This window comes from Festucalex cinctus, chromosome 16, assembly GCF_051991245.1.
Source record: "Festucalex cinctus isolate MCC-2025b chromosome 16, RoL_Fcin_1.0, whole genome shotgun sequence".
NCBI lineage: Eukaryota > Metazoa > Chordata > Actinopteri > Syngnathiformes > Syngnathidae > Festucalex > Festucalex cinctus.
In genome coordinates this window covers 24,164,993-24,187,824 of record NC_135426.1, presented here as the reverse complement: position 1 = coordinate 24,187,824, position 22,832 = coordinate 24,164,993, and the positions used below count along the sequence as shown (strand labels likewise).

The 22,832-nt window shown below is 45.6% G+C and overlaps 4 protein-coding genes and 1 long non-coding RNA gene across 12 annotated transcripts; 3 read left to right on the top strand and 2 right to left on the bottom strand.

The window, feature by feature from the left end:
• Positions 1-48: 48 nt before the first annotated feature.
• Positions 49-7,978, top strand: LOC144003853 (FHF complex subunit HOOK-interacting protein 1A-like). 3 transcript variants are annotated; one of them, XM_077500494.1, is made up of 18 exons: positions 49-139; positions 790-881; positions 1,634-1,820; positions 1,897-2,080; positions 2,251-2,472; positions 2,725-2,887; positions 2,975-3,086; positions 4,055-4,156; positions 4,241-4,297; positions 4,373-4,459; positions 4,562-4,729; positions 4,800-4,879; positions 4,966-5,138; positions 5,202-5,313; positions 5,415-6,367; positions 6,640-6,818; positions 7,333-7,453; positions 7,548-7,978. In XM_077500494.1, exons 3-18 carry the CDS (start codon positions 1,716-1,718, stop codon positions 7,775-7,777), a joined length of 3,048 nt encoding a protein of 1,015 aa, XP_077356620.1. In that variant the 5' UTR covers positions 49-139; positions 790-881; positions 1,634-1,715; the 3' UTR covers positions 7,778-7,978. The 3 variants fall into 3 exon arrangements, with proteins under 3 accessions (XP_077356620.1, XP_077356618.1, XP_077356619.1); XM_077500492.1 differs by having other exon boundaries at positions 4,241-4,459; XM_077500493.1 differs by lacking the exon at positions 49-139 and having other exon boundaries at positions 615-881; positions 4,241-4,459.
• Positions 637-13,371, bottom strand: LOC144003860 (uncharacterized). The gene is made up of 3 exons (XR_013279099.1): positions 13,228-13,371; positions 11,039-11,342; positions 637-936 (listed from the first exon to the last, which is right to left on the bottom strand). It is a non-coding gene; the product is annotated as an uncharacterized LOC144003860 (long non-coding RNA).
• Positions 8,564-10,949, top strand: LOC144003858 (uncharacterized). The gene is made up of 10 exons (XM_077500503.1): positions 8,564-8,754; positions 8,863-8,928; positions 9,015-9,118; positions 9,394-9,535; positions 9,610-9,636; positions 9,704-9,783; positions 9,857-9,947; positions 10,225-10,296; positions 10,371-10,514; positions 10,590-10,949. Exons 1-10 carry the CDS (start codon positions 8,724-8,726, stop codon positions 10,697-10,699), a joined length of 867 nt encoding a protein of 288 aa, XP_077356629.1. The 5' UTR covers positions 8,564-8,723; the 3' UTR covers positions 10,700-10,949.
• On the top strand, positions 11,090-17,824 carry LOC144003855 (coronin-2A-like). Of its 5 annotated transcripts, none has more exons than XM_077500497.1 (14): positions 11,090-11,353; positions 13,957-14,157; positions 14,229-14,345; positions 14,413-14,562; positions 14,634-14,834; positions 14,907-15,023; positions 15,256-15,360; positions 15,469-15,565; positions 15,790-15,905; positions 15,971-16,061; positions 16,143-16,279; positions 17,172-17,336; positions 17,546-17,614; positions 17,702-17,824. In XM_077500497.1, the coding sequence occupies exons 1-14, from the start codon at positions 11,339-11,341 to the stop codon at positions 17,765-17,767; spliced, it is 1,647 nt and encodes a 548-aa protein (XP_077356623.1). In that variant the 5' UTR covers positions 11,090-11,338; the 3' UTR covers positions 17,768-17,824. The 5 variants fall into 5 exon arrangements, with proteins under 5 accessions (XP_077356623.1, XP_077356622.1, XP_077356626.1 ...); XM_077500496.1 differs by having other exon boundaries at positions 16,140-16,279; XM_077500499.1 differs by lacking the exon at positions 11,090-11,353 and adding an exon at positions 13,529-13,854 and having other exon boundaries at positions 16,140-16,279.
• On the bottom strand, positions 17,810-22,072 carry LOC144003859 (acidic leucine-rich nuclear phosphoprotein 32 family member D-like). 2 transcript variants are annotated; one of them, XM_077500505.1, is made up of 7 exons: positions 21,832-22,072; positions 20,143-20,292; positions 19,940-20,062; positions 19,675-19,858; positions 19,027-19,124; positions 18,822-18,897; positions 17,810-18,738 (listed from the first exon to the last, which is right to left on the bottom strand). In XM_077500505.1, the coding sequence occupies exons 1-7, from the start codon at positions 21,883-21,885 to the stop codon at positions 18,662-18,664; spliced, it is 762 nt and encodes a 253-aa protein (XP_077356631.1). In that variant the 5' UTR covers positions 21,886-22,072; the 3' UTR covers positions 17,810-18,661. The 2 variants fall into 2 exon arrangements, with proteins under 2 accessions (XP_077356631.1, XP_077356632.1); XM_077500506.1 differs by lacking the exon at positions 21,832-22,072 and adding an exon at positions 21,664-21,690.
• Between the last annotated feature and the right edge of the window lie 760 nt (positions 22,073-22,832).

The following is a 22,832-nucleotide window of genomic DNA, read 5'->3' as shown; positions in this document are numbered from 1 at the left end:
CAGTGGGCGTGGTCAAGTATGACCTAGCATTGATTGACAGCTCAGACACTTAAAGCCCCAGAAGCGGAGCTCAGCTCACAAAAGTATTTGGGACGTCCCTCAGGAGTGACTGCCAGGCCCCTAAATCACAACTGCCAAGGTAAATAAAAACAACTGAATAATTAGTTTGACTTGTTGAAATATAATATTAGTCCCTGAGTTTTGTGCAATGGACAGCGATAGCATCTTTGCATCATCGTAAATTGTGTTATTTGTTAGTATTCCAAATGAATAAACTGTTGAAAATGTAATTTAAATATGAAATTGCGCATTTTAATGTTAATCATTTAGAGACACAATGTAAATGTTGGCCGACCGTAACTCCAAAACATTCAAAACTGACACTTTGTGTGGGTGTGCGTGTTGTACAACATGGCACTGTGTCATGGTCAGAAAAAGTCATTTAAATGAACAGCAGACTCAAAAGAAAAAAAGAAACCCTCCTTTTGTTTTGTGTGCTTAATCTGTGGTTGTGTGATGGCATGTGACAGTCTGAGTTGAATGGGGACAGCACACACACACACACACACACACTGGTCATTTGGGATTAAACATCACCATCTCATTCCAGATTAATCTCCTTCCTCCACAAACACGTTAGGGCTTCGATTCTTGTGCGGGCAGCATGGTGGTCGCCACACCACTAACCAAATAATAAACTCTTGTAATAATTCAGCAGTGGGGCATTGTGATTTACTTGGAATGCTGTGGACGTGATCATTTGTGAACACTTGCTACTTTCTCTTCCAGGCATCGACTGGCCCATCCACGTTGCGGTGCTGGAGGTGCTTGTAAGGATTTCTTGGAGTTGGGAATTTACGGAATGTACCGGAACACTCTGGGTGGGTCCCGTTCTCGTTTTCCTGTTTACATGTGGCTGCTGACAACCTCTTGGTCCTGTTCAGGACAATTTAGTAGAGAAGTGGCGTAAATGCTTTAGTACAGTGAGTACAGTGGTGCCTTGAGATGTGAGAGATGTTTTTGATAAAGGAGTAAAAAAAAAAAAAAAAAAAAAAAAAAGACATACAATTTGGATAGTTTTATGTCAAATTAAATGTCAAAAAGAGTTGTGTATTTCATTTTGCCTCCAAATTAGCAATCTTAAATCTGATGACAATAAGCAATGCTATATAGTCGGGCTAACTCGCATCTATGTGGCGGTATTATAGCGCTTTAAGCTAATCATATTCAAGCACAAACGATGCAACGACAATAGACTAACAATTTAACAATACTCAAAAGCTTATATTATTTATCCTTTGCGAAAAGTGGCTAACATTACTGCAATTTATTGTTTGTTTATTGAACGTATAAACATAAACAAGTAGCAGATAAAAATGTAAAAGAAAGAAGAAACTCACAGCAATCGTGATGGTTTACATGTCTAAACGGAGTAGGAAGAATTACGAAGTCAGTTGTGAAAGTCTTCTTCATGTGTTTCTCCATGTCTGTATTGTACTGCCCCCAAGTGGCCAAGGCTCACACGCACATCAGAAGGAGTAGCACAAAGTGTATTAAATTCAAGCCACCACTGTAGTCGAATCGACGTATCAGAGATCAAACTGGTACTCTCATACACATTCTCACTGTTCAGCGATTGATCCCGGGCTAAGAGCAACGGCCGGACCCCCGCGCCGTCCCCCAAACATGCCGCAGCTGTCCCGCCACAAGTCAGGATGATGGCCTCGTCCGTGGGCGGCGGCGACCGCAGGAAGTCGCTGACGCTGCGAGGCGTGGACCCGGAAACGTGCATGATCGTGTTTAAGAATCACTGGGCGCAGGTGAGTCCGGAGTTCCAAATGGCCTCCAGTGTCATGTGATGGCTTCTCCGGTTTACCGGATCTCCTTGGCCTCCAGGTGGTGAAGATCCTGGAGAAGCATGAGCCGGGCCGCGGCGGCACCAGCGCGCTGAGTTTCCTCTCGGGTCACGCCGGCAGCGGCGGCGCACGCCTCGCGTCCATCCCGGCTGACGAGGCCAGCGCCGTTGAGAACTATGTGGAACACATGTTGTTCCTGCTCATGGAGGAGGAGGCGGGTCAAGGTGAGTGCCGAAAGAATCTTTTGAGTCTTTCAGGACGTTAACCTTGCGAACCTTAGAAATCGGTCATGCAGTAAAGACAAGTGAAACAAAATGGCAACCCGAGTCTGACTCGAGTCAAGTCATATGACTCGAATCCACCATCTCTCCCTGCTGGTGATGCCCATCCTCAGGAGGAGCGATGGGTCCCATTTTGGAGTTTGTGGTTCTGGAGGGTGTGATGGAGCGCCTGTTCCTGTGGAGCTTGAGGCGACAGTTCACTGAGGACATGAAACTGGAGCAGCTCAGGATGTACCAGATGCTCCTGACCCAGGCCCACCAGCCCCTGCTGCACCACAAGCCGCTGCTGCGACCACTCATGACGCTACTGGCCTCCTGCGGCGGCGCCGGTGCAGGTACGTTACGCTATGCGATGTCGTCTCAGCAGAGGTGGCTAATCCAGGTCCAGAAAGTAAAAACCCTGCCACAGTTTGGCTTTAGCCACAGGTGCATCTAATCAACCAGCAGGTAAACAAGTTACTTACCAGTCGGTCAAGTAGAACCTCCTGTGACTAAAGCCAAACTGTGGCAGGGTTTTTACTTTCTGGACCTGGATTAGCCACCGCTGCGTCTCAGCAGAATTGCCCACTCGGTCTTCACGTTTTTAGACTCTGGCAGCTGCGTGGAGGCAGAGCTGGTCCTCCTGTTGAACCAGCTGTGCGCAACTCTGGTGAAGGACCCCTCGGTGCTGGAACTGTTCTTCCACACCAGCGAGGACCAAGGCGCCGCCAACTTCCTGCTCTTCTCCCTACTTATTCCGTACACGCACAGGTTCTTCAACACACATCGAGTAAAACTCTTTTCGAGCACAACACCCTGAAGGTCCTCCTCCTCCTCCTCCTCCTTCAACTCTCTCAGACAAGGTCCGGTCGGTCAGCAGGCCCGAGAAGCTCTTCTGCTCATCATGTCACTTTCGGCTTCTGAGCCTCGAGTGGCCCAGCACATTGCCCAGAATACGTATTTCTGCCCAGTAAGTCCCTCACCCACACACACAACATCCATTTTCCATGAGAAAATAACGCCACAACTACTCAAGGCTGTGCACAGTTAATGCTACTTGATCAAAGGGCCTCACATCTCACTTATCGCACATTATGTAACAAACCAACAAGCTCAAGGTGTTGGTTTGGTCAGGGGAAAGTTACTCCCGGTCAAATTTTAGGAGGGGCCGTGACGGCTCCACAGCACCAGAGGGCGCTGTGCATCATTAACTAGCAGCCAATTGAGGAAACCGGGTTCAGTGTTTATTTACAGCAACCTGCAGGCCAGGCCATGTTGAATCTATCGCAAACGAATCGCCTCACTTATTATTTATTCCCTAACAGCGACATGTATTCATTTAGCGAGATTATTCATTCGCTACGTTCTCAATCATTTATTTATTCGCTACTCCCTGATCACTACTATGGGATTTTGAGTTCGATTTTTTTGTGAACTACATAGTCCACTATATATATATATATATATATATATATATATAAAAACCTACATAGTGATTTGAGGAGTTTTAGTGTCACCTTCAGATTTAAAGCCATGTGACTACTCTGACCTCAATCTTCTGCAGATTAGTAAATCAGCACGAGATTGGCCAGTGGTCCAGAGCGGGATTAGCAAATCTGCAGCATGTGAATGGAGCAGCTTCGCCGCCACTGACGCTGCTCTTGTTTTGATTTGCGCTTGAATCTGTGGCTCCTCCCCTTTCCATGGACTAAGGAATCACTTCTTTTTTTTTTTTTTAAATCTCTCGTTTCTTTCCCCACATAATCCACTCTGGAATTTTGATCCATGTGTTCGGTTTTGTGTTGTGACCCATATTCACCTTTAGGGACTGGTGTCAAATTCAAAAGTGATTTGTCCCACCACTGTCTTCATTTTTAAGAATAATGACTTGGTCGTCATTTAATTAGCACTGAATGTCACGCGGTGTACTGCATGCAGGTTCTGGCCACTGGTCTTTCTGGCCTCTACTCCTCTCTGCCAGCCAGGTTGCAGGTTTACAGCGAAGACTGGCACTGTCTGGACCAGCCCGACTGGCAACAGGTAACCAGGACAACTGCACGCAGAGAATGTCTTGATTGGCATTATTGCGTATGAGCAAATGACACTGATGTGACATTTGGACAGGTTCCGGCTCTTGTCCACTTCCTGCACTCGCTTGGCTTCTGCAGCGCCGTTACCAGCGTAATGGACCATCCCTCACACAAAAACTATATTCTTAAAAAGCCAACATTGTGCTTCATCCTAAACTTCTCCCAGGTGACTCATCCTTCCATCCGCTCCCAGCTGCTGAGTTACATCCACAACGGGTTCCTGGTGCCCGTGTTGGCTCCCGCGCTGCATAAGGTACACAAACACATCCTTGTTCATCTTGTTGATTTGATGTTTTCAATATTATTGCCCTAGCTATTCACATTTTTTTAAAGGAGTAGGCGTGTCTGTGTACAGCTGACTGTGGAAGAGGTCATGACAACCACAGCCTACTTGGACCTGTTCCTGCGCTCCATCTCTGAGCCCGCCCTCTTGCAGACCTTCCTGTCTTTCGTCCTGCTGCACACACACGACAACGTGCATATCCTGGACACACTGGTCAGCAGAGTCAACACACCCTTCCAGGTAACGCGTCTGACGTGCCGCTGAAAGCACATCCAAATCAATGAGATGACCTCGACATGGTGCTCCTCAGTTAGGTACGGTGTCGCTGGCTCTGTTCAGGACGCTCATCGGTCTCTTCTGCGAAGACGTAATGCTGCAGCTCGTTTTCAGGTCAGCCTGATGGGCAAAAATGCCGATGTTTGCGTGCAGGGAGTAGTCCATTGTCCCTTGTTGAGCTAATTGTCATCTGTCATCAGGTTCTTAATTGCTTGCAGCCACCTTAGCAGGAACCAGCGGTCCTCCTTAAAGCACAAGGCTTGGTGCTCCTCGAGTGCCGCCTCCTTCTTGCTACTCCTGCCCTCCTGGTGTCCCGTCCAACTGCCGAACACAAACGGAGCCTCAGAGCACATCCACTGGCCCAAAGGAGCAGGTGATGGTCATTTGGTGATGGTGTGGTCGTCTCACATTTGAACGTGTGCTCTGTGTTGGTCAGATGTGTCAGTGGCTGAGAGCGTTGGTTACTGGCGAGGTTCCGACTTCCTCATGGAAGTCAACTACCTCCATTACCTCTCGGATGCCCGACAAGCCATCGCTGCCTCCAACAGGTCAGTGCTTCTGCGGGATAGCGACAATATCAAAATATTGCTTTGGCACTATATCGTGGCATCCTGGTGCCAAGAAACTGTGTTGTTGTGGTGTCCCTCAGGGCGTGTCGGTACTGGTCTGCACCTTACGACGGCCACAACCCACCACCGGCCCAAGAACTATCTGAAGCAGTGGAGGACACAAATGACGAAGACATGGAACAGAAACTAAAGAGCGACTCTGTTGGTACCTCCCCAACCTCTTCCTCCGTGGATGACGTATTCAAGAGTAACCACGTAGGAAGAACCGGTTCTGCTCTGGAGCTGGAGTGGGATGACCTTTTTGTGGATGAGGATCTGTCCTCTTCGGCTGGTGGCGCTCTTGCACCCCTACCACCATTACCTCCTCGCTACATCCAAGACATGCGACGCAGCGCCATCAAGCTGGTGCACGGCGCATATGTGGAGGAGAATGAATTTGAAGAGGATGTTTTGGTCTACGATCTTGTGGCCCAAAAAGATGCCAAGGCTGCTATTTTGGAAAGAATGTTGGCAGCGAATCGACGAGCACGTGGAGGCGGCGTCTCAGGAAGGACAGTACATGAAACCGTTAACTGTATTATGTCATCACGGAGGATGAGTGAGGAAGGAGGAAAGGAGGGAAGACGGAGTGAGGATCATGGAAGCCACTCGAGGAGAACTGAGGACATCGACGATCGCATTCCTGACGTTTGTAATGCAGACTGCGCACTGGATGCACAAAGTCACTCTTCACTAAACGGCCATGCAATGCTGACAAACACAGACTCCACGTGTCAGCTGACAAATCTGCCCGGCAACAAAGTCCAGGGTGACAATGACTTCTTGTCCCAGTATCATGAACTAATGCACTCTTTAGGGGCAGAGCCGGATTGCGACAACATCCTAGATGACATCTCCACCTTCAGGAGGCGGATTCAAAAGCTGAAGCAAAGACTGGTCGAGGAGGATTGTGAGAATGGAGAGGAAAGAGATGAGGAGATGATGGAGGAGGAGGAAGAAGAAGATGGGGAGAGGCACAGTGTTCCGTTTACAGGTGGGTTTACAGACCATGACATCACACAAACGTCCAGGTGGAAAATGACAGAGCTTTCGCCGATGACACGATTTACAACATTTAGTTGTACAAGAGACAAGACCAATTTCATCGTTTAGGGTCAACTCAACCAAGTTGACCCAGTGCACGTTGTTCAGTTCATCACCTTGCCGGGTTTACTTACATCCTCACAGCAGTCTAATTGTTGGACTACTGATGCAAATTTCTTCACGAAATCTCATTCACACCAATATTTTCCCGTGATGCCACAGGGCCCTTTATCAGCGTCCTTCTGTCCCGGCTGGAAAACCTACTGGAGAACTCAATTGCAGTCAACCTGCTGGTGACAGGCATCCTGGCTCAGCTAGCGTCATACCCGCAACCTCTGCTGAGAACGTTCCTGCTCAGCACACAAACACACCAGCAGGCTGGTGTTTGTACACTGCACCAGGTAACACGCGCACTTACCTCATTTTTGACATTTTTCAAATATGAATGCTGTGTGATGGCAGTGAACTCAACTCACCCCACATGTAACACAGGCATACCTTTGTCTCTGGTGGAAAACGACTAATATGACTGCAGTCACTTAGTCTTCTACGTTTGTGTCATCATTGTACTGCTTCCTGATGGCCAAATCGTGCAAACCAGAAGGTGGTTATAAAAACCATGGAAACATTTTTCGTTGGCTCATTTAGGCGCAGCTGGAATGGATTAATGGCATTTCCATTCATTTCAATTTAAAAGTCATGTTTTGAGTTACAAGGATGGTCGTGGGACAAATTAAGCTCATATCTCAAGGCACCGCTGTATTCAAGACCCCCGTTTGATAGAAAGGAACTTCAAGAAAATTTAGTTAAATTCAATTGACCAGAAAAGCGGACCCCCAAGTTATGACTCGCAGACCCCTTGAAAACCGCAGCTTTAAGGCATCTCTCCAAATGTTAATGTGTGTGCTTGTGTAGGTGCTGGTGTCACTTCACGGCCAAATTGAGCGCTACATCCGGGATCGACCCGAGTACCCCGCCATGGTCACACAGGCATGGAGGTTCTTGTTGGCTAAAGACCAAGACAGCAAGATTCGAGGTTAGTGAGCGTGGCCACTTGTCCACAAAACAATACTGAACCAGTGTTAAATGATGGCGTGCATTGAGGCCCAACACATCTGGATGTGTTCCAGAGAGCCTCGAGTCTCAGGGCGTTGAAGATCCAGGCCGCCCTCTTCCCAATGGTTCTGTGAGGAACTCTCTCGCAGCCCCCCACCTTGGTCTGCTGCCTCCCTGCCCGGCCATCCCGCCCCAAGACAAGAGCCGAGTGTTCGCCATTGTCCTATATGCAGAATTCCTGAAGGAGCTGGCCGCCATCGCCCTGGAGCATAGCATCACTCCGGACTGGACCACAGAGGAGTAAGAAGAAGAAAGGCCTCACCTGAAAATGCCACTTTGAAGAGTCATCTTTGTTATTTATATGTCCTGGAAGCCCTTGAATTTTTGTACTGTGTCGCACAATGTGTAAATGATTCTATTTATGTTGAATACAAGAGCTGATCCTTTTTTTCATTGTATCTTTTCCATAGATCATACAATTAAAACAAAAACCTTTGTGGGACCAGTTTGGGGAACTGCCTTTTCACTATGACACCGAATGTATGTTATCAATTATTTTCTTTCACCTATCTGGAGGCGGGTATAGGGTCGCACTTTAAGCAGGTTTCATTCTCCCGAGCCACTTCATCGAGCTCTTCTGGGGGTGATTCCATAGCGTTCCTAAGAAAGCCGGGAGACTTCTCTCCACCGTCTTCTTCTGGGATTTCTCTCTAGTGGTACATGTCCAGATTATATCAAGTAGGATGCATCCCAGCGTCATCCTAAACAAATGCCTGAACCACTTCATCTGGCTCCTCTCAATGAGGATGAGCAATGGGTCTACACTGAGTCTCTCCCGGCTGACCGAGATTTGAGCTGAGTGTAGGAAACTCATTTCAGCTGCAAGCATCCGTGATCTTGTTCTTTTCATTATGACCCATAACTTGCGACGGTAGGTAAAGGTGGCAATGTACAGTAAATCGACCAGTAAATCCACAGTCTTAACTTGATTTCAACCTCTCGATCTAGACAAACGGTAGTGATCTCATCTTAGTGTGATAACTGAGGAGAGCGAGCAACGACATCCTGTGTCTTTGTGGCCTTTGTTCACCCTGTGGTTGGTGTCTCACTTCCTGAAAAGTGAGGCCAACAGAGTGCTGCGAGCGTCGCATGGTAAAAATACGAGGTACTAAACCGGCAGAGGAGCTTTCTACCGAGATTTCATCAGACTGAGATGTGAAGTTGCGTCAACCATTATCGGTTCGATCGCAATGAAGATGAGCCCTCGACTCGTCCTCCTCGGTGGGTGCAGCTGCAGACCTCACATGCGCGTTCGCATTCGTGCAGATCCTTCACACGGGTAGGCAAATCAAGTCTCCAGATGCAGCTCAACACTTTTGGTCTTTTCAGTTTTAGCAGTAGCGACCGTTTGCCGAGGACAAAACCAGACAGTGACCCCAGGCGACCGCACTTCGGGTACAGTCAAAATGGAGTCGATATGGTTGTCTTGTCTTCCTGCCAGTCCGCATCTCATGTCTTCTCCTTCATATTTGCTCATGAAGGTCCCACGTTAGCGTCCAGAACCATGGAGACATTGACAACACCAATGGCGCTCCTTCAGAACGGGACTTCGGCAAATCAACTTGATCTGCTGTCAAATGCTACGGTGCTGTTGATCTCCGCCTTCATTCTTTATCCTAAGCCAGTGGTTTTCAAACTTTTAATACCATCTAAAAAAATGTGCACTGGGCTCCTCGAGGCCAAGCATAATGACAGTTCTAAAAGATTACAGTACATGCAAACGTATTAATACTTAAATACAAATGAAGTGGGGGGGAAAATATTTCGGCTATTATGCACAGTTTCAACTTCTAATTTGGCGAGTACTTGGATGTCACTTCAAAAATCAATAAGAAACAAGAATTAAACCTCATCATATAGGGACAAACACCTGGGACACAAGAAGAAACCAAGACACCAAGCAGCAAAGTTCCTGATCCTGACGAGCAGAAGACCTTAACACCAGCGGCGGACATCACCGCGGTTTCCACAATTTCCACAAAAAGTGTCACAACAGAAGCAGGTAAAGTCACAATGGACATTCACCAGCACGCAGAACAAGTGGATGGCATTACTGACAATGGATGTCCCTTCCAGCATCGCCCGGGGTCTCCCATGTTTGGGGTAAGTAAATAGCGGGATGTTGGTGTTCTATTTGGACCCTTGTCAAAATGCCGGCCCGGCTCTTTAGGTTACGCTCTGCTGGTGCTGCTGATACTGGTGATCGTCATCCTTCTAATCATCCTCTACCTGCTGAGGAGAGCGTCCCGGGTAAGAGTGACACATTGGCCTCACCCCTGAGGATGGAGAAGCCATTTTTCTCATTGCTTGATGTTCCTTGTAGGCATACTCGTTCGACCTACGCCGTGCGACTCCTGGCAATCATGCTGAGGAGCCTGCGGGCAACTTTGAGGCCCTCAACCTGGATGACCAAGGTGCACTCTTAAATACTCCTTTTCACGCTGAACCGGTGCCTGTCATGATTAGTGCTGGTGCAAAGTCTTAGTGTCAAGTGTTCACTACACGGAGCCTTCAGAATCAGTAATACCGGCCCGTAAACTTCCATTCACTGACAGAAGGTACATTAATCCTATTAGCACACTGAAGTAATCGGACCAGCAAAGAGTTACTCATAGTCTGACACCAGATTTGCCATCTGATAATTCCGTCAGCTCAGATCCCGTATGCTGACAAATGTTGTGATCCCATAAGGCCACGAGACGTCCTGTGACCGTTCCGTGTCTCCAGTGTCCAACGGCACAGCTCCACAAACAGAGGAGCACGGTACTGTTTTTGGTTTTTTTTCATATAAACCCAGAATCAGGTGACGGAAATCTGACTGTACCTTGACTTTGCAGTGCCGCAAGAAGAGGAGCACGTAAACCACTCGAAGGTTTCCGACATCAGAGACTCCAACCCGGCAATCACGGCCCGCCCACCCGAGAAGTCGGATTCATGTGAAGCCGCTGAGAAGGAGCCTGATCAAAACGACATCACCTCACGTAAGACAACCACAAGTTTTTTTGACATTTTGCGTGGAAATAACATTTTGTGGTTCCATCTTATGTTCTGTTTAGCTGATTCCAGTGGTTTGTTGGCTGAAAAGGACCTGAATGAGCCACTGTTTATCGATTCTCCGGAAGCTTCCTCGTCCTCAACCTCACCCTCTTCTTCCTATATAGACTGATGAGATTGAAAATGTTCCAGCAACATATACAGGCGGAATAATCAAATGTTTTCCCACTAGATGGCAGAATGTACAATTAACCTGTGTCTTACCCTTTTCCTTTCATAGAACCGAATTATAGGTTTTGGTTCAATGAAACAGGCCGAGATTTCACAATGAGTACAACTGAGACAACATCAGAATGTGTGATTTTGTAACATCTTTGTTTGGTGTTTGTGCCATTCATCTCAATAAAGGTTGGGAAACAGTGTGCTATTGTTTTATACTACAGTAAATGACTTTAAAAGAGAGATTGCTTGTTCGTCGAGGAAGGACGGGTGTGTGAAACTCAGCTGTCACCTTTTTTGCAGCAGTGAAGTTGTCATAGACGGCAGGCCACCTCAGCATGTCTTGCCGCCGGTGTCACGTGTTGCGGTGCGTTTGTGTGCGGGCAGCCGTGCATAAAAGCCACCTCGGCTCACGTGCCCGGGGAGGCAGAACATCAGAGATCAGGAGGTGATGTGCCGTGAGAAGTCGAAAGTCGGCGGGGAAGCAGTGCCTCGCCTGGACTTGAGACTGGTCTGCACCTGCTGAGAAGCCCAGCTTTCATCCAGGTGTTTTTCCAGCTGTCATCGAGGCATCGCCAGGTGTCATCTCTAAATGACTGTGTCGGAGGTAAGACAAGAGGATGAACATTGACATACATTGAATACGTAAGAGACATGCTGTTCTTTCTGTTTCCGCTCTTCGTGCTAAGCTAAGGTGTGGCTTTGTGATGTGGTCAAGTCAGTGGTGGTTTCTGGCATGTGCGTTATGTGCGGCCCCACAGGGAGGCGTGGCTCGTTATATTTTCTACTTGATAACAGGCCTGAGCGATATATCAATTTTTTGAATTAATTCGAATTATTTGTTGTGGACGATTTAAACTAATTAATTCGAGTTTCCCCAAACCCACTTTTTTTTTTTTTTTTTATAAATATTTGTACATTCATATGATCAATTAAGCCACAGTCATTATGAATGAAATATTTTATTAAATGTATTTTTATTACTTCCAAAAAGTATTTTATTAAGACAGAAATTTTGCACTTTAATTTTGAAAAGGAAATATTTAGTTATGTTCTGTGTTAGATTCAATGGAAGCAAAAAATTTGAGTACACTGTCATTTAATAACTAAAACAAAAAGTTTGCACTGCAATGTAATTCAATGTTATGTTACATTTGTTTCCACAAGTATTTTATTTCATGCAGACATTTTGCACTTTAATTTTGTAAAGGAAATGTTTACTTATGTTACAATAGAAGCAAAAGTTGTTTTGAGTTTTTAATTACTAAAAAAAAAAAAAAAAAAAAAAAAGTTCTAAGTTTGCACTTTCTAAATGTAATTCAATGTGTTTGATTTGTTTCTAGAAGTATTTTATTTAAGGCGGACACTTTGCACTTTAATTTTGAAAGGGAAGTTTTTATTTGTTGTTTAATAAAACAAAAGCAAATATTACTTTGAGTTATGTCATTTTTAGTTGATCGTAAATCGTAAATCGATTTTTTTTGTGAAGAAAAATCGGAGATTTTATTTTGAGGTAAAATGGCCTATTCGGTAACATGTCAGCCATTGTGGACTTCCCACAACCGAACAGATTATTTTCCCATAATGTGTAATCTGCATACAACTACAGCCATTCTCAGAATTTTTGAGCGTGTTTAAATAGTTCAATTTGAGTGAAAACCAAGCTAGTAAACAGTGAAACGTCCTTTTTCTGCACCTTCCGCCTTGTAGGCTGCAAAACAGAGAGAACCATGTTAACTGGGCACCAAATCTTGCCAACACCTACTGGTTAAAAAAAAAACATCTTCCCTGATAGCTTATCAGCCAGATTTACATTTTTTCTTATTCTTGTGGTAAAACCACTGAGAAGTGGAAAAACAATTGCAATTTTCAGACTGTTTGGCAGCTAACTGACAAGTGATTTGGAGCGTTTCTGTGAATTAGGCTGTTCGCTGTTGCTTATCGTTAGCAACATTAGCACGACAGTTGAACCAACCTTTACCCCAACCACAAAACAACATGCCTCGTATTGTTGCAGACTGACTTCACTAACGTCTACCAAAAAAAAAGAAAAAGAAAAAAAAAGTCATTATTAAGTAGCACGTCCGACTCCTTCACAGATGTTACTTGCTTTCCTCCCCCACCTGCCAAACAGGAAGTTTAAATGCCACTTATGAATATTTAAAGTAGGCCTGATCTGTTACAGACGACCAATTTGTCGCTGTGTGCGCACGCGTGTATTGATTTATTATTGATGAGAATATTAAACCTAATAAGGACATTTTACATAATTGATGTGACTTGATCATGCAGTACGTTGACCTCAGCAGGCACACGGCCCCAACTCCCACCTTAACACCCAAGCGACGTCTTAAACTTAAAACTCACAAGTTGGGGCACTATTGAGTCAAGGCACAACTTTATAGCGTTTTTTGTTGTTGTTTTTTTAAGCCCAGATTTTTGCCAGACAAATTACTGGTAACGTTACATTGGGGCACCTACCTGCGAATGCGCGCACACATTAAGAAATTAAGCTAAGCTTGAACGTGAAGCGACCAACTTCGTCTGTCGATTAGCATGGGTCTTAACAACAAATATAGGTGGCCAAGACGTGCCTAACTATAATTAAAACGGTACCAACCACCTGACCAACAGAGGGCGCTGCAACCTCACAAAAAGTTCAATCTGGCCTTCTTAAAGGGGGATCGTTCGGATTTTTTAACATGAATCTCAATTTCATCCTCACCTCCCGTGTGTGCGATCAGCACTGACTTACCCCTGACAGCGTTCTGTGACACGCGTTCTGGTTCGGCGTTGGACGAGAGGAAACTTCCGCCGAAAAGGCAAACAACTTGAGGCGGAAGTATCAGCTAGCTGGCTGCAGTGCGTCGGTTAGCGCTCTACAAGGCGCCGCGCAATGATACGAATGAACAGAAAAGTAGTGGCTGGCGGTAATGGCGTCTGACTTTATTCAGGAAAGAGTATTGTGATGGAAATGTATCACGCTTTTGAAAACAAATAGTTTTTAGAAGAAAAACGCTTTATTAACGAGACCCCAGCCAGCTTGCTGGACTATTTTCCTCTCGTCCAACGCCGGACCAGAACGCGTGTCACCGAACGCTGTCAGGGGTAAGTCAGTGCTGGTCGCACACACGGGAGGTGAGGATGAAATTGAGATTCATGTTAAAAAAAGCCGAACGATCCCTTTACGTTAGCGTTTCTCTCCTGCAGATGTCGTGGCGCTCATCCTTCCATTGCTCCAAGTTCCGCCACGTCTTTGGGAAGGCGTCCGGCAGGGAGCGCAGTTACGACGGCATTCCCATCACGCGTGGCGTCCATGACAACCAGTACTGCTCCGTCAACCCTTGTTTCATCGCCACGGTGACCGAGTGCACCGGGGGCGGGTCCTTCCTGGTGCTGCCCATCCATCATGTAGTTACACAGCCGTAATCATCAGCAGTCTCACAAAAGGAAGAGATGTTTTGACTTCTCCAATCTTCTAGACAGGTAGAGTCGACCCTCAGCACCCGAGGGTGTGTGGTCACAGGGCACAGGTTCTTGACATCAAGTGGAACCCGTTTGATGACAGCTGCATCGCCTCGTGTTCAGAGGACTGCACGGTGCTTGTAGATTGACTTCTGTCTTCTGCGCTCTACGGCGCTCACGCCTTAACGTGTCGCCACACAGGTAAAGATCTGGGACATTCCGCTCTGTGGCATCCAACGGAACCTAACCCAGGCCAGGAAGACTTTGATTGGTCATTCCAGGAGGGTGGGGCTTATCGAGTGGCATCCGACTGCCGAGAACCTTCTTCTGAGCTCAGCCTACGACTACAAGGTTGGATCCCAAATAAAGGCAGTTAGTGGTCTTAGAAATAACTCCTAAACAGATCTATTTCTCGGCTCTAGGTCCTCCTCTGGGACGTGTCCCAGGATGGGTCGGTGCTCAAGCGTCCGGTGCGTGTCGTTATGGCACCCGTCCATCACCGCTTCCCGTCAGAGATGTTGCTGCTGTCCGTCAGCTTCAACCAGGAAGGAAACCGGCTGGCAGTGGCGTCCAAGGACAGACGCGTTCGAGTGCTGGATCCTCGCACAGGAAAGACTCTTCAGGTGTGTTTTTTTTGTGTTGTATCTTGCGAGGCTTGTGACAAGAATGTACGACCTTGTGTGCTGGTACTGTAGGTGTCCTGCAACAAGTCTCACAGGGCAAGCAAAGTCGTGTACATCGGAGGCTTAAAGATGCTGCTGAGCACCGGTTGCTCGCCCTGGAACCACAGGCAGCTCGTCCTCTGGGACCCGGTGAATTTTGTTCCCTTTTTGAGAATAGCAAGTTATGCGAAAAGTATGGAAACGTTTAAGAGTTGGACAGATAGATTCTGAAGTTGAAAGAATGTCAAATTAAATTCACCTGTACAGGGGGGTTGGGTTCATCCAGTTTCACCCAAAAGCCAAATATCCCTGACTCTTGATTAGTTTGTTTTCCGACAAAAAGACAGGAAGGAAGCAACATCTTGTGTTTTATTGGGAGCAGGACGACTTGTCGGAGCCTCTGTACGAAGAAGATCTAGATGGTTCTGCAGGCGTCCTCTTCCCTTTCTTTGATCCAGACACCGACATGCTTTACCTAGCTGGGAAGGTCAGTGCATCCATTTCAATCAATGTGCGACTCACAAAGCTGCCGTAGCTTTACAGCAACACTGAAGTCCAATACTTCAATTTCAGCTGAAGTGTGTGTGCACTGCAGGGTGACGGGAACATCAGGTACTACGAGCTGAGTTCAGAGAAACCTTACATCAGTTTTCTGACCGAGTTCAGGTCCCCGCTGCCTCACAAAGGACTTGGTGAGATGCGGACCAACGTGAGGTCTAGACAAATTCAAAGTCCACACAATTCAAGACAAATGTTCAAATCAGTTGGCTACTTGTAACTGCAAAACAAAATTGAATCAAATCATCAGTGGCAGAGCTCAAATATCAGAAATGAATGGCAGGAACCTTTAAAGTTGCGGCTGTTTTGGAAAGGCCAAATGATTTACTCTGCGCTAACGTGACCTGTGGCACTGCAGCGGTGATGCCAAAGCGCGGCCTGGATGTCAACGTCTGCGAGATTTTCCGATTCTATCGCCTGATCGCCGTCAAAGGCCTGGTGGAGCCGCTGTCCATGATTGTGCCGCGCAAGAAGGTTGATCTCCATTATGAGCTCGGTCGATGATTTGGAAAGCTTCAATGTTTTGTCCGCCCTATCAGTCGACGACGTTCCATGAGGATCTCTACCCGATGACGGCGGGAAACCGGGCCGCCATGACAGCTCAAGAGTGGCTAGCGGGAATCAACAGAGGTCAGTGAACCGTCTCACCATGACAGCAGATGACGGTCTTCCGCAATAACTCAGCAGAAACTCCTCCGCTGGCTCCAGCAGGCCCAGTTCTGATATCTTTACATCCTGGCACTAGAGTAGTCAACCCTTACACAGAAAGCCTTGCAGTGAAAAGCTGGTGCCCCAAGGACCCCGACACTGAAGTGCTACCACACTGGACACCTGGCCTCATTGAAAAGGTACGAACTTGAGGGTGGGGTGAAATGGTGGGTTTAGTAACATATTAGCCAATGTTTGCTGGTGCTCTTCTTACAGCACTGCTCCGTCAATGAACAGTAAACCGCGCATGTCGCTGACCATGGCACAAGCACTTCTCGGTTCTGTCGGCCAAATGTGATTTCATTGGTACCCCCCCATCGACAAAAACGATTCAGTGCATGGTTGGTTGCCCTCACCCTTGACAAATATTTTCCAGGGTCAAATTGTGTTTCCCAGGCCATCGCTGAACGCCCGGCTGAGCAAGATTTCTGGGGGCAAGGCAACCTTCAGTCTCGAAAGACTTGAAGTGGCACTCGAAGGGTTTGTTCAGCGTTAGTTACGGGAGTATCAGTCCCTGTTAGGGTGGATACAGTTCTTTGTTTGTGAGGCCGTTCTCCAAGTTGAACATTCGAGGGTCGTTGCCTCCCAGTTGTCCTGGTAGATGTTCAAGGATTTTAAGTCTCTCTTACGCATGTCTTTGAATCAAAGCTTTGGCCTGCTTGTTGGACATTTTCCCTGAACTTTATCATAAGTGTGTCTGATGTCTTTGCAAGAAAAAGAAAAGAGGATCATAGGAACATGTCGGATGAAAGCCTACATAAGCTTGAAGGTTGACATAAGTGAGGAAGTCAAGAGTGCAGAGTGACAGGGCATGGGGCTGCAGCTGATAGCAGCTCTTGAATGAATATGCTTTGTTCCCGCTTGAGCAACGGCAACCGCGTCACCCTTTAACTACAATACAATAACATTATTAAAGGTCATTTGAACAAATATGTTTTCACGTCCCATGTTGACATCGCGGATGAATAAACCACCCGCTACTCAGGCATGACGGCAAACAAAAGTGAAGACATTTTTTAATCGGCGCACTAGAACTTCCTGGAGGAGCAGCTGGCCTACCAGGATGCCAAATACCACAGAGAGGAGTGCAAGCTTTTAGGGAGGCAGCCAGATGAGGAGTCACAGCTGTGGACGTACGATGTCACGCCCCACTGCTGTGAGCCTACGGAGAGGCCGCCACCCACCAATGAGGATGAGGTGAAAACGATTTTTTGTCAGCACTGAAAATTTGAAGGCATCCCGCATCATGACAATAGTAATATTGCTTCTTTTGTAACCAATAAAATTCGATTTCTTAGAAAATTTAAATCTTTTAATTCAGCGATTTCCTGTAAAATTAGCTCAAATCCAATTGCCTGACAGTGCGTGACCGCTCCAGAATCTGATCTTTGACCTTATTTTCTCAGCTCCGTGAGGCGTTCTACAACCAGCAGGAGGAGATCCGAGGTCTCAGAGAAATACTCGACCAGAAAGACGTCAGTACATGTCGTTGCCGGCGTCGTAATAACAATCGCACGGCTTCCCTGCCAGCTAATGCGAGTCTTCTTGCTGCCGGCCGACAGGTGAGGATCGCCGAGCTGGAACAGGAAGTCAGATGCACCAACGACCACCAGAGCGCCACACGGTGACGGCTGACGCGCTCACGTTTTCAGCACAGAACCACAACAATAAAAGGATCAAACCACTTTATTTGTGCACTTCTTGAATTAAATTCCTTTGGAGGGCTGACTGAGAGGTCCAGGAAATCAATCCAGATTTGAGACGGAAAAAGCAAAAATGTTAAGATTTTATTTACAAACTCCATTTTTGTAGGTTTTTTTGTGTAGTTTTTCCTTTAACTTACATCAAGTAAAAAAAAAAAAAAAAAAAAAAGTCAGTGTAAACGTAAAGGCAAAAAGAATAGGGCGAAACGGGGGTAAAAAGTTCACCCCCTCGGACAATCAACATTTCTCAGTTGGGGGGAAATTGTTGGCAGCAAGAAGGGGAAAAAAAACAAAAAAGGAAAAAACATTTTGCCCTGAGCACTCTGAGGGGTTGACGACATCATCATCTGGTTTGTTGGGCGATATTTGGGTGCAAGTACCTCCTTTTGGCATTGCATATTTGCCGCGACTACATACAAACGTGACTGTTCTAAATATCGACGACAAACACACTTATTGACTTTCTTTGAGATGTGTTCAACAAAAACACTTAACGACCTCGCGATGCGTTTATCTTGATGCGTAGGAGCAGAGAGTAGGAACTTTGAATCGTGAGAAAATTTGCGATGACAGCAGACAGAAAACTCAATAACATCAAGCCGTCCATTTTCCGAACCGCTCGTCCTCGCGGGATTGAATAACCTGTCGTGTCGAGCTTTTAAATTCAACTTTCGATGCCAGTTATTAAAAAACAAAACACATAAACACAAAAAAAAAGAAAAAAAAAGAAAAAAAGAGTGACATGGCATCAGTGGGAGGGTACCAGTTGGAGAAATGGAATGCAGCCCGGGAGTTGGCGAGAAAGAGGTCACATGGGCATTAATCATCATCTTTGTCGTCTTCATCTTCGGGGTCTCTCTTCCTCTTCTCTCCTTTGGCTGGAGATGAGCAGTCATCTAAATGGGATAACAAAATTGCTCTTAATATTTCTCAATATGCTTATGAGCAGTGTGCAGGCAGGCGGGTGCGGGTTATGTACCGTCGTCGTCCTCATCCTCCTCTTCATCGTCATCATCTTCATCGCTGTCAACATCGCCGTTCATGTGTCCGCCGTCCTGCAGAGAGAGGACATCAGATACGGGCTTCCAAACTTCAATGGTGCTTTTCAGGTGCACGGCAACTTTCGGAGGGAATTTACAACACATTTCCCATCCCGTCACACGTGAATGTGGCGTCAAATTCACCTCGTCGTCGCCACTCTCGTCATCTTCGTCATCGTCCTCTACAGCCACGTCTTCCTCATCCTCTTCCTCTTCATCCTCGAAGTCTTCAGAGTCGCAGCCTGGAATTAACACAAAACAAAAAGTGTTTTATGTGTGCAAAGTCGGTTAACTCAAATACGTGTTGTTGTTTTTTAATGTTCTAAGTGTCCCAAAGACGTATTTATATATATATATTTTTTAATGCTAGAGCATACAGAAGGCTTTGATGCAGCCTCAAACGGTTGCAGAAATGGTAATTATTACACAAACGTCCAGCAGGTGGCAGCAGAGCAAAGGAGCTCAACCAGGGCCATGTAGAAAAAAACCTCAATTACTTACAATTTTGAATAGATTTGTAAAATCTGATGAAACTTAGCTCTTTTCTAATGCTAATTGCTGCAAAATGGAAACAGATAGAAACATACTTTTTTTTTCCTGATGAAAGAAGAGACTTTAATCTTTCTTTTGATAGATTCCATGCTTTAAAAGCAATAGAACACAATATTCTGTGGGCCTTGCAAAATCAGTCCAAATCCAGTAAAACAGCCGGGAGCGAACGGGACTGCGAAATGTGAAAATGGCGGCGAGTGAATGAGTTAAGTTGTCGGTAACGAGGACGGGAAGCCTCACCTTCGTCTTCGTCCTCAGCTCCGTCCATCTCACCCTCAGAGTCGGACCCCTCGCAGTCGTCGATGTCGAAGCCATCCAGGTAGGTGAGGTTGGGAAGCAGCTTAAAAATGGATTCTCTGTAGTCGGCCAGGTTGGTCACTTCGCAGTTGAAGAGGTCCAGGCTCTTCAGCTGAGGCAGATTTTTCTTGGTAGAAAGATGAAGCGTCGCGAGGTTTTAGTAAAGGGGTCGTGTCAACCTCCGATTCAGTTTCCTAGCGAGACATACCAGTGGCTCCAGGGTGCTGATGTCTTTAAACTTATTGCCACTGAGGTGAAGATGCTTCAAGCTTTTCAGCCGCTCTGCCAAAACCTCCAGACCCCCTGATATCCTATTGTCACTCAGCTCCAACTGCAAACGACCAAACACTCAAGTTCTCTGCTTTAAGCAATACACAGTGCCCGAAAAGAAATACATGAAACGTTGCCTACCTTTTTCAGTTTGTCCAGTCTGGGAATATCTGCTAAACTGGTCAAGCGGACGTTGATGAGACTCAGCGTCTCCAGATTGCAGAACTCCTCCGTGATGCCTTCAATTCTCCCATCAACGGCGCGACAGTTATCCAGAACCAGCTCCTGGACCTGAGTGCAGGATAACCAACAGCGTCGGTGAAACCACTCAAAATATGGGCTAAAAATATATTAACATAAATGAATAAATCTGTATTCTCCCTCAACCCCACCCCCACAAAAAAAACACTCTGTAATGATATTTTGAAAATAATAATAATCTGCACTCGCTTCACAGATCAAGTATAGATGCAAAACATTTTACAATAATATTCTATGGCAATATTTAACAATGATCAACATTATTTTTATTATGTCCAGGCTATTATCATGTCCAGGGTGTTGTCATTGGTTTTTGTACACATTATATATTTTGTGAATATTATTTTTAAAACATTACTCTGGGCTGGCATGTCCTTTTTTTGTTTTTTTCTTCACAACTATGTAGATATACGATACTAAAAATGCAGCAAGGTTTGTATTGTTGTAATACAGTACAGGTACCAGTATACTGTGTAGTTATGTGTTCAGGGGGCCCCAACTTTTTGTTGTTGTTGTTGTTAGGGGCGTCGTAAAACGACTCCAACTAATCATCTCACTAGGCCACGCCCCTTAAGGCACACAACTCATATGCTACTATGCAGTAATACACTTTAAACAATCAGTTTATTTCTTGAAATTCTCTTCTATTATGACGATGTTACACAGTTTTTTTTTCCTCCATTAAAACGGAACCAATTCAACTCTTAAGTCAAGGAGCGACTGTGCTGGTCCAAACCTAACGTTGTAAACAACCGTTGCTAAAGCTGGCCTTGTGCTAGCTAACAATTACGGTACCGTAGTCGTGTACAAAGAGTTAGAAATCGACAGGAGGGTTGACGACTTGACGTTGAGAGCTCGGCGAGAAAGTCACGTCGAAGTTCGTAACGAAGAACCTTTCGGCTAGCTAGCAGCTAGCGTGTTAGCACGCCGCCTAGCCGCGCGCCCTTAACGCGCCAAGGCTACGGCTAATATCTGGAACCATCCTAGCAACAACGCACCAGTCATGGTGGTAATGAAAAGGTCACAATAAAATTTGAAAAAAAACGCAGGGAAGGTTTTAGTTTGTGTTTATCGCACCACTCTTACCACAACTTATTCAACTTCACTGCTTTGGCTTTTTTTTTTCTTTTTTTTTGAGCACGTGCACTTATGCGTCGATCGGCTTCATACATGTTATAAAATGATTCTTTTATGTTCGATAGTTGAACATAAGCCAAACGCCGATGCACAAGTTGACCCAATTTAGGACAAAAGTTAACAAAAACGTACGCGCGTTAAACACGTAAGCCAAATACAATAAAGAACATGGCGCCATGTGTCCGCACGGCCGGAGAGATGAAAGACGTCGGTTTCCAAAATAAGCGAAATTCGGCCATTTTATCCACTTTCACTCCGGACTACCTGCCCGAACATGGCGCATCGTTCGCAGGTTTCCACGACGTTTTAACGTTTTCGGAACCCTGAAATAGTGCGCCATGTGCTCGTCAGCTTCACACCGCGCTGCTTTTGGCCGTAGCGTGACCGTGTATATATGTCTCCCCAAAATGAACCATAAAAGCGGATACTTACGTCTTTCGGTGACCGTTGGTCAAGCTCCAACGACAGCTTTTTCTTGAAATCCATTTCCTCTGTTTATTTATTTTTTTATAATTTATTCAGGTCGGGTCTCAAGTCTCGACAAACTTGCTTCTCCGCGGTCCTTGCAAGTCCAAAACACGCCGGATGAGTGTGAAGTCTTTTTTTTTTTTTTTTTGTGAGAAAAGGACTACTTCCGGTGGACACTTTTCAAAGTAAGGAACAAAAACGGAGCTCGGAGTGTAATTGAAAATGAAGTTACAAAATAGTACAACTTAATCAATTGATGTCGGTGCAATAATAGGCTTTATGACGTATTTAGAAAATCATCACACGTTCTTTGTGTGTGTATTTTCCTTTCAGGTTACGTTCATTTATTTATTATTATTGTACTTCCTGTGTGAAAAAGTGTTAGTTTCGTGTTGGCTTTCAACTCAATGTGCAGTGCTTTAAAAAAAAAAAAAAAAAAAAAAGTGGGTCAGCCGTTTACTGCTCCAAATATCGTGTGCTATGTCAATTATTTGAACACATTTCCGTGACAATACATTTGGTCGCTTAACTTAGCAAGTCATCTCAGTTTAACTCATCTTTATTTATATAGCGCTTCATGTAACCTAAATGCTAATTTTCTTTAAAATAGGTTGTAGATGTTGATTTTGTTGACTTATTCTTTCAGTATACAATTCTTTGGAACGTACTCGAACACACACGTAACCTCTCCATAGTGCGCATTCGTCAAAAACAATCACTTCACAGCCGACTGTTTGGGGAGCACGTAAATACGTCAGAGGGAAAGGAGGGAAACGGAATCAGGACGAAAACAAGTTCTTCAGCGCTCCCGGTGGACACATGGGCAAACTACATGACAATAGAATCGCAAAAGTCAATTTGGACTTTTTCCTCTATATTCTAATTTTGTGACCAGCACCAGTACATGGATCCTTTAAGTACTGTACTCTACGTGCATTAATGGGAGTTGTTTCCTTTAAGAAAAA